This window comes from Pieris brassicae, chromosome 4, assembly GCF_905147105.1.
Source record: "Pieris brassicae chromosome 4, ilPieBrab1.1, whole genome shotgun sequence".
Lineage (NCBI taxonomy): Eukaryota > Metazoa > Arthropoda > Insecta > Lepidoptera > Pieridae > Pieris > Pieris brassicae.
Genome location: NC_059668.1, coordinates 3,994,463 through 4,005,822, shown reverse-complemented (window position 1 = coordinate 4,005,822; position 11,360 = coordinate 3,994,463). Strand labels below are relative to the sequence as shown.

Here is an 11,360-nt window from a genome sequence, read left to right as displayed (position 1 = left end):
ATGAGCTCCTTCCTCATGAACGGGGGATACCAACCGCAACCCGACCCTAAGTTCCCACCCTCGGAGGAGTACAGCCAGGCAGACTACATCCCACCAGGGGAATACTACCAGCACCAACTCCAGTATGGATACCAACAATACCCAGTACAAATTGGGGCTGGCTATGGTTATGGCGGCTACTACCATCCTATACCACAGCATCCCCCAGTGGCGCCACCACCACGACCGCCGGAACCTTCACATCCGTCTGATGCAGATCACGGCTACATTCACACTGACCCAGCCCCAGGCTTAGCAGAACTGGGTTTACGGCTCGAAAGGCATATAGAGGAAGCCGCACCAGCTGGAAGAAAGCTTCAAGCACTAGGGCGCGAAGGCTCTCCAGCTTCGGAGCTGGATGATGAGAGGTTATTACTGGACAGTCCACCCATGGACGACGATGACTCTTCAATATGTTCAGATAATACTGATCGAGTTATTTATCCATGGATGAAGAAGATACACGTGGCTGGTGCTTGTAAGTATATTTTCGCAGATTTAGACTTATTAATACCCAGTACCTACCTATTGAAAAAAAACGCTACAAAAACTATCTAGACTTCTTATAAATGTGGTCACGTGACTTATAATTTTTTTAGTTTGTTTGTTGTAGTATACATATATTTATGTATAGAAAAAAGGAAGTTTTCAATAGTGTGGTGAAAACATATACCGGATATAGTTAGGTCCACCAGTACGTCGAAAAGTTATACTTAAACTAATACCAATGATATATAACATACAATTATTATTATTATATTGCGGATATAAAACGACACACACCCATTCAATCCATAGGTAGCTAAATACTAATCAATATTTCAGCGTCTTGAGTTTTTTTGTATAGTTTAGCTTGCGGCTTATTTCAAGTCAAAACAAGCGAATGCCATTTAATTTACGGAATATTGGCTTCGGCGTTTTCTAGTCATGACTAGAAAACGCCGAAGCGGTAGCGAACGATTATCCACAGATAATATATCATGATATATTATCTGTGGATAATAAACGCGTAACTTGAACTTGTGATGCACTCATTATCTGAGTTTTCGAAACTGTAGCATCTCCTACGATTTTAACTGAAATCAAACAGTAAAGTAATCTATTATTATAAGTCATAATTATTTTATAGGCTAGACCGTAATTCGTATACTGTCTTAGCTTATCGTTAATCAACCATTTTTATGTCGCGATGAATGAAAAGGCCAAAAATTTAGGTAAACAGTTTTGCGACCCCTGTAAATTTATAATAATATGTACATAGCGCGCTATTATTAACGAATCTTTTGTACCCTATATGTAGTTTGTATTTTTTTAGTAACAAGCTAGCTATTATTAGCTTATACTATAATTATCCGTTGTGTGGACTTTATAACTAGAAAAAAATATGATTAAGAATTTACATAACTAAAGCATAATACATTGATAATGAGTTATTTTTAAATTTATAAATATAACAAGAAAAATGGACTTCTTTTTGAATGTCGAAGCATATAGAAGAACTCAATATTCCTTCAACAAGCGACATTATATATTGTATTTTAACGATTATACACAATGTAAATATTGTATTAATTGCAAGTATTTAATACTTAGGCTGTTAATCATTAGTCAAGGACCATTTTCATCTCATTTAGAAGATTAGTGTATTTAACTAGTCTTAAGATAATTTTTAAAATTGTTTTCTATGCTGTCGGGGTTTTCCTTTGGACCTTATTCTGTAAAGAATTTCTGTAACAAGCCGATTTAGTTAAAGGTAACTAAAAAACGCAATTTATACTGTCAAAAGCAAGTTAAAAGATAATTTCTCTATCTATAAAAAATTAATGACTATTTGGCAAATTTGAATAGTTTAAAATTATAAATATTTATTAAATGTATTTAATTAAGCAAGGCATAACTCAACCTCACACTTCGTTACCTAAGACATACATATAAAAATAGGTAACATAAATTATTAGTCGACGCGCGGCCCTATTGCTAACAATTCCTTCTGGGCAACCCTAGTTTAGAAAAAGAAATACCTATTAAGCGTAATGCACAAGAAGTGCATAACAAACGAAAGTTTACCTACTTAACAAACGTCTTTATTATTGTATTATATTGAATCTGTTATGCCTTTTAATCACATATTACAATACAAGGTGTGTTTGTAATGTGTGGTAAAATCGTAACAAAAATCAAAATTAAATGGCAGATACGAAGTTATATAAAACTATTACATATATAGTTATTTAGCTACGTGTGTGCTACGACACGTATTTTCACTACATAACACATACATAATGAATTAGGAGCGAAAAATCCTGAAAAATATCTCTATGTATCAAAAATATTATATAATATTTAATATTCTATTATGTACGATTTTTTATTATCCATGAATGATTCCAAATTCATGCATAATAACAAATCAAGTTTAACAATTAATAAGTTCTTTCCCTATTATGATTTTTTACAGTTATAATAAAATATATGTAAACTGAAATATCGCATTGTAAGTGATGTGAATGGGGAGAATTATTTGTGAAGGTAATTCGTGTTTAGTCAATTATTAATAATTTAATACATTTCGTTTTGTTTTCAATTTTATTTTTACATATGTTTAGATTAACTAACCCTCTACCTGGTTTAGTTTACCTTTGTCTTCAAAATCACAAGTTTTAAAGTAAAAATAGAGACTTAGTTATCCATCAAAATTATGAGTTATTAATCAAAAGCACATCATTAAATAATTAATGGCTTTTTATATAACTAGCGGACCCGACAGACGTTGTCCAGTCTTAACTATGAATATTAATTTTGAATTGGTATAATAACTAAAAAATATTTCAGAAATAAAGTGTTTATTATTCTAATGCTTTATGATAATCAAGATTCTTTGTTTTATTTTTTCTCGTGCGTATATGAATAGTTTTATAGGTATTTGACCATGTGAAAAACATCGATTTTCAAGATAATTGCCACAAACAATTAGCGACTGTAATTGTTTAATTTTATCAATATAATAACTCCAATCAAAGCATTTATTTTAAACGATTTATTTTTCTTACATCCTCTTAGACAATATTTGCAGCACGCATTCTATCAATGTTATGTCAAACGCCATAAGGTTACAGCAAAAAAGTTTGAATTGTAAAGGCGCTATGCACTGAAAAATAAATTTGCCATCGTAACAAAAGTATTCTTAAACTTTTTAATGTTCCGCGCTATTTTCTTAATTGTTTCGTTCATAAGAACCTTCTCCAATCAATAACAAACACAACAAAAAAAGAATTAGCGAAATCGGTCCAGCAGTTTACTCGTGATGCCGTGACCAAGGGAAATAGGTATTCATTTGTATATACATAGATAGACAAAGGCACCGCTACATTTAAACGCTAATTTGAGCATTTTTTCGAAATCGAATTCTAAGCATTCCTCCCATTTGTTATTAGCCTAGTTAAGTTTAAGAAAATATATAATACAAAGTAATCCTTTAACAACATACCTACTCCAAATGAAATATGTATTGTATTGTACAGAAAGTTTGTATTCAAAGTAATAAAACGTCTGATTAATCTAATTATAAATACCACTGATTTTTATAAGTAATATTATAAGTAACATTTTGATAAACGTTTCATTACTCTCAATAGGTATATAATCGTATGGGTTTACATATCAACAACATTAGATATCAACAATTAATGTATAACGCATTCTCAAAGTTTAACTTTCACCATATTTTTACTGATTTTAAATTTCTAGGTTGTTGGCCTTTCTGTATCAGCTTTCGTCATTATTTGTATTTCTGATAGACAAATAGACGTTTCGCACACACCGTCGACTTTTTTGGTCTAAGGCATGGTTTCCTCACAATATTTTTCTTCATCGTAGGTTAAATGGGCACGTTGACAGAAACACCATTGGTGCAGCCAGGAATGGAAACTACGATCTTAGGGATGGGAACCGCACGCTCAAACCACTATACCAACACTTCTCTGTATTACATCTGACATTTAATTTTTGCATAGGTTTTATTAAAGAATTCTTCTCGGAAATAGGTAAACATTTCGACAGTTAAATTATCAATAAAATTAAAATATTCGTATTAATTAACTATAATTAGAAATCTAACAATACATTTGTATGGATGATACATTTTCATCGATCATATGAAAAAAGTGAGGCTTACCATCACTTTTAAATGAACATAAAAAAGATTAATAGCCATCATATATCCGCTTAATTCACTATTGTTAGTTACACGAGTGCAAATTCACTTACAATAGCGTTAAGGAGTTTTGAGTGCGCGGTGGGTTTTAAAAGAAATAAACAAATTGCGCCCAATCAATAACATCCCTAAATTTACGAATCCTCAAGATCTTTTGATATGTTTTGACAGTTTACTAATGTGGTGTCGTTAAACAGGTCTTGGTATGACAATGGGCCAGTGATTTTAATGAGTGTCATTTATATTATAGTTTTTAAATGGCCAGTTTGTGGTTCGGAATTCGCCGCGGTGATTATCGGTTTTTTTGCTAGCCCTTAAGGATTTTTGAATTGTATGTATGTAATATAATAATCTTTATTAATATACATTGGACAATTGACACAGTGACTTTATCCGTCTTTGAGATTTTTGTTTTCAAGAATCCTATTACAGTTTTATTCGAAACATTGTCTGTTTAAACCCGGCCTAAGGTATCATTTTAACTTCTATATGAAAAATAGTATAGAACTTTAAATATATAACTTATTAGACTTACTATTTCTTCATTAGCCTAAATAACGGTTTAGGCTTGTGAAGAAATAATAAGTTTAGTAACGCCTGAGTCTAGCACAGATTGTTAAGTCACAATCTATTCAATGAAATTATAATTTTATGGAAGCAAATCTGAAACATTTCCATTACGCCTGGGAGATATTTGCAAATACTTACTTTCATTCATAGATTATTATAAAATTGTGGCAGTTCTTAGTACTTCATTCATGGATATGTATCTATAACAAAAAAAATATATACAAAAGCCAACATTCAACATTTAAAAATGTTTTAACATGTAATATACGTAGATAAAAAGATTTAAACATTAACAAGGGGAAAAATCTATAAAAATATATTAAATACATTTATCTAATACCTAATTCGGTAGTGTGGTGGTGTTAAATTAAGGGTATCTTTTTGATGAGGGTGTGAATGTGGAGTTTACTTATGATGCAGGTAACTAAGCGCTATATATAGCGAATATTCTTTATACTCCTTTTAACCTTTTAAGCATATTCTACGATAGCTTAAAAAAGTCGAGGCTTAAATAGTGGTTCTCGTATGATGACGTTGTTAGACATTTTGGTCGCGTAATCCGAAATCCAATATTATATTAGTCTTTAAATACAATATACCCATAACTATGAGTAACTAGTAGGTATAATATTTCATACGTATGATGTAATTCAACCATTTGAATTGATTTATCTCGAATACATCTATGACTGCGTCTCTGACACGTAATGACAACCTAAATGACTGACAGTCCATTATCTGTGTTCAATAAATATTATTTATATTAACTACAGACATTGGTTAAGCGTGCGACTATAACCTTGAGGACGAGTTTGAACCATTGCGGTCATTCTATAGAAAGATATGCCTATGTGCAATTATACCTCTCTAATATTTAATCCGTGTAATAGGAATCATCGGCATGAACTGAGTGTCGGAGACAGCAACTTTTGACAGCTTCTGGCGGTAAAGCTTTTTTGGCGATGTGCCTTTCAGAATCATACATGAAACAGATACAGAAATTCCTAATAACCCATCGGGGAGTAAAAGAAAGTATTACGTAATAATCTGCGCTTATCCTGCCCTTCTAATACTTTTACCTTAGAGCTTTAGATAGTAAAGTTTTGTTAGTCCAATGCAAATAGCTTAAAATGATCTAAATTTCTAATCCGCAAAGTTATTTTGTTTCATAATATTTTACTTGGGTAGACTAAAAACCTAGTTTTTTACCAAATCAACCAAATCACATTTAAAAATGTTTTTTTTTTACAATTTAAACTCTTTAAAATATTAAATATTCAATCATTGTTAAATGTCTTAATTCTAGTAATGTAGTAGGTAAAGGGATATTAGTTCTTTTTAAATTTCATTATTTTGTAAAATATTAAAATAATACTAAAATAATAATCACAATATGTTACTTGAGAAAACCACTGTGGTTTGTATTAATGTAACTATAGCAGTCTTGTAGTTTTTTTTTAATTTTCTGTTCATGTTGGTGGGCGTTAGACTATCTATTATCTGACTGGGTACACTGCATCCGAAGTATGTTATATCTATGTTCATGATTATAACACTAAACAAGAGATATATTAGAGAAGCAAACTCTGCAATTACGACATTTATAAATTATATTTTAACTATTAATATAATTTGTGTATAAAATCACTACACTTTTGCTTGTAAATTCTACATTATACATTACGTTTCGTCAACACGGTACGAGACAAAATATTCAACAAAGGCACATAAACCTGATTTATGCGTTAGCGTTGCAGTTTTCAATCGCGCTTATCGGTAGCTGTCAGTGCGCGGGAGTTTTTCACTCCATAATAGTGATAGGATAGAGAGGATGTAATGGACCACCAGGCCGATAGTGAGATCGTTGATTAGCAGATGAGAGACCACACGGTCGACGGGTAGCTGGTAATTCAATTCTGATTGTCATCGCCGATGACGCGTATGATATGCTTTAACGAACGGGTTCTTGTTTTGCAATCGTTTACTTTTTTTAAATATAACGCATGTTCCGTTAAAAATATGTATAGGAATATTCTATAGAACAAGAGATGTCATCATAATTTATTGCAAACACACAAACATACAGTATTTACAATACTATTAACCTATATAGTAATTATATATAAATATATAATAAAACAAATTTAAAACGTTTAGTTCCTGTGAAAGTATCTTTAACGCTGGCAGCATTTCCTCGCTGTACTGTGATACTTAATTGAGTGAATTTGGCAATTGAGGCGTTGGTGTCCAAGACAACTCACTTCAAAGGCTCAGCGACACTCCTCAGCGAAGACTGACGGCACTGCGATGTGATTCAGGATCCAAATGGGTGCCAGTGTTTGGCGAAGGAGAAGCATTATGGACCGGCTTCACCAGACCCCACTGCCACTAAGTTGCGCGGTCTGTAATTGAAGTGTTAAATTATAAAATAAAAAGTATTTATAAAATTAATTCATAATAGTTAACGTATTACTCCATAATTTGTAATTGTGCTTCAGTGGTAGATTGAAATGAAATATTTTTGATGGATTTAATAAAATATTGAATGAATAACGGGGCCATTGAAGTCAAGTCAGAAATCATTTATTCATATAGGTAACACAATGTACACTTATGAACGTCAAAAAATATATACGAAGAATTGCGGTGCTATAATAAAGCTTAAAAAAATAACTTAAAATTTTGCCCAATTTTTTAATTATATATTAATTGCATAAATGGGCTTTTGGACATTAGTGTATCAAATAGTTTTTATGTCAAATATATTAGGGTGTTATTTCTACTACATATTAAGCATTTTACTTGCGCTAGCTGCGCATTGAAGCTGCCTTTTCTAATATACCTCTACGTAGAAAGCAATTTAACCTTCAAACTAAAGTCCTTACAATATACCTAAAGCCAAAGGCTAGCGCGGATCAATGCGGTGACCACTAGAAATCTCGGCCGACCGCACATAGCTCGCCCAAACCTCATCCCGAGGAATTCCTGCTGCCCACCCCCTGTCCCTTTCTAACGAATAATGAATTGTCTTATGTCCCGAATACGATATAGTTTTGGATATTCTGTTTATTAATCTTATATTATTTATTATCAATTTTGTTTTATGTTACACTTTTGTATTGTCGATTGAGATAGTATTTCTCACGCACTCATTAAAACATAATATAATTGAAAACCAAGAATATCACATTATTTACTTCCATATTTTACAATTATTGTAAAAAACTATAATTAGATATTCAATAATAACATGTAAAATAGGCAATCTTATATAGCCAAGGACTTTTCGGGCCTAAGGCTAGCCGCTTGCCTTACGATGTTTGCAGATAGAAAGTTTATTGGTGGGGCACAGCTGGGGATAGAACCTACGACCTAAAATGTGAGGGTCGCACGCTGAAGAGTCGAGGCTGAGAGTCGCACTAGGCCAACACTGCTCTAATATTAATTCATAAATACTTAGATAATATTCGTCCTATCGAAAATAGTTACTCATTTTACGTTACCGATTATGTATTATTATATATTATTTTCACCGCGTTTATTTAAATTTTATAACATTTTAATATAAGGCGTGGCTCGTATGAATGAAGCCTAATTTCCGGGTCACTGTTCCTCAGGAAATACCCTTGTTAGAAAAGTTTGTTACAAAGAAATGAAGAAATTTCAAACGTTTTCCATACATATTAAAAATTGCCCTTGTTTTGGTCATGTTACTTTTTCTAATACACAATCAGTTAAAAACAAACATAGATCGGTTTGCGGAATCCGACTGCACTTCTATTCTTCCCTTAGTCGCTCCACTCTTGACTAAACCTTGACTGTCACCAGTTACCAGTTTTATTTCATCTTCCCATTTCTGTTTTTGGGTATATAAACTCATTATAGTTTTACTCCACTTCTCACCTCACAAGGTGTCTTGTCCATCTCCACTTATCCTCTGGAATACTCTTTGTAATGTAGAGAACATCTTTGTTGTGTTTCTGACCCTTTCTCTTTTATAATTAGTAAACTTCTCTCCATTGCTGTTTGACAAACCACAAATGTTTAAATTGATTTTGTATTTGATTGTTGAGGATAATTTAGGGCCAATCATACCTACGGTGAAGTTAAATCAAATAGTGTTAAATTGAATACAATCGCTGTAATTCATATATCATTTAATGAGGCTTCGTAATTATACAGTTTTTACTTTCACTAATAAAGACGTGTTCAAAATTCTACGTACGAGTATATTTCAGAAATTATAAAATATTTCATAGACTGTATGAGTTATCTCTTCATCAGTTTATTTATTTATTAGTAGCCTAAGATCTAACATAAAACAAAACACTTAGACAATATACACAGCCAACACAGATTACATAGATAAACAATATTTATGAAACAGAAAACACAAGTACATTAATAGATGAAAAAAACTTCAAAGGAAAAACTAAATTGTTGCTGTTAAACAAAGTCTTCCCACCTCTTAAATATAAAAAATAGTGGAAAATTTCAACATCGTCATAATTAGCGTATTTAGTTATAGTTATACAAACTGAAAAATTTGCAAGTTATAAGGTAATTTGTGTTAGTACAAGGCACATGGAACAATTGTGAGTAGGTATCTCGTATACAGGAGGGATTCTTAGCGAAATTAACGACATCAATAATCTGACTTAAGACTAAGACTGAAATAAGAATATCGTGCAAAAATTATAAGTCGTATTATGGTTGAATATTTTTGTTATGATTTTATGAGAGTCACATTGACTGTCAAAATTATTGCAGTTTAAAGCTTACAGGCTTACACGATACTCTGAGATTACAAAATATTGTATTTTAATTATAACTTTCTAATAATAAGTTATACGCCATACGATAAAATATTTAGCTAAATCAGTTACTTTCCGTATAACAATAGAGGTGTTAATACTTTTAAACTCATATCATTTCTAGTAATATTAATTTAAGTATAACGGTAATAAAGCAATGAATAGTAAAAATGATTAAATATTTTTTAAGCTTTACAACTCCTTTCTACAAGAATCAATGCTTTTTTTTCCTTCTTCATTCTTAATTATCATAAATCGACTGATGATAAGAAAACACATCAATACGCTTCCAATATTGTGTTTACAACTAATTTGCTAAGAATAATTAATCAAAGGAAAAAGGAAGCTCATGGTAAAGTAATTATTATGCACATTAATTAAGAGTGCCCTGAGAGGTCGTTACATTCCTACATAATTCAGGAAGGGAACACGCAACCTATTTCAGGTTGTATTCTGTTATTTTTATCCACATCTATAATAACTATAAAGGTTTTATATAGGAATAATAATGGTTTTTGTATATTTGAATTATTATTTAATTTTGATTTAAATGTCAAATTAAAATATTACGATATATGTAGTTAGATAGGTATTATATGAAGAACTAATTTCGGACATTTGGTTGACGAAAAAACTAATTATGATATAAAAATTAAACATATTAAAATTTAATTAATTAATGAAGCAAACTTCTTAAATAGTTGACTGGTTAGTTGATTAGTTCTGTACTATGAATTTCTAAAACCTTCGTGATTTCAATGATTTTGTAAAAGAATTTTCTCTTCTCTTATTTAATAAATAGGCATGAATTTATCACCACAGATAAATAACCAATTTTTTGTTTGTTCCAGCAAACGGAACCTTTCAACCTGGAATGGAACCAAAGCGACAGCGGACAGCCTACACTAGACACCAAATATTAGAATTGGAAAAAGAATTTCATTACAATCGCTATCTGACAAGAAGAAGAAGAATAGAGATAGCACACACACTAGTCCTCTCTGAACGGCAGATCAAAATTTGGTTCCAAAACAGACGAATGAAATGGAAGAAAGACAACAAATTGCCCAATACCAAAAATGTAAGAAGAAAAACGAATCCCGCTGGTGTCACAACTACCACGACAAAAGCCACACCAAAGAGTAGATCAAATAAGAACACAAACAATAATGATAAGAAGAAAACAAATAATAATGGCCGACCAGACAGTATAGAGAATGTTACTGATAATATTATGAACGATTTCGGCGGGCAACAGAATTTATCGCACGATCCAGTTATAAGTCCTATGTCTCATCCAGGTGTGAACCACGGGCATTCAATGACGGCTCACCATTTGCATATGATGGGTATGCATGCGGGCATGGATCCAGCGATGCTTGCGAACCTTTCCGCGCATAGTTCGCCAGTAAGTTCCGGTTGTGGCACCGGCATCTCCAATACTCCTCCCATAATCAAATCCGACTATGGTTTAACCGCCTTATAATCAATATTGTAAAAATATATTTTTAACGAATTTCCTTTTACCATTCCCGCGTGTTGATAATGTAATTTATGTAAGATTTGTTATAAGCTGTGTAATTAGTGTAACCAGTCATTTGAATGTGTTAAGGTGAACTTTACAATGTCGAAAGTGTGATTATTTAGGGTAGGTATAGAATCTGAGTGTTAATTTTGTACTTTTTCCTTCAAGTCATTGTCGTATGAAGTAAATAAAATGTGTA

At 31.9% G+C, this 11,360-nt stretch overlaps 1 protein-coding gene across 1 annotated transcript; it reads left to right on the top strand.

Annotated features, from left to right (window-relative positions):
• Nucleotides 1-11,122, top strand: LOC123708485 (homeobox protein Hox-B4). The gene is made up of 2 exons (XM_045659215.1): nucleotides 1-517; nucleotides 10,488-11,122. The coding sequence occupies exons 1-2, from the start codon at nucleotides 1-3 to the stop codon at nucleotides 11,120-11,122; spliced, it is 1,152 nt and encodes a 383-aa protein (XP_045515171.1).
• Nucleotides 11,123-11,360: the final 238 nt, after the last annotated feature.

Coding starts and splice junctions, on each gene's coding strand:
- LOC123708485 (XM_045659215.1), top strand. CDS start 1: ATGAGCTCCTTCCTCATGAACGGGGGATACCAACCGCAACCCGACCCT. Junction 518..10,487: donor GATACACGTGGCTGGTGCTT/GTAAGTATATTT, acceptor TGTTTGTTCCAG/CAAACGGAACCTTTCAACCT.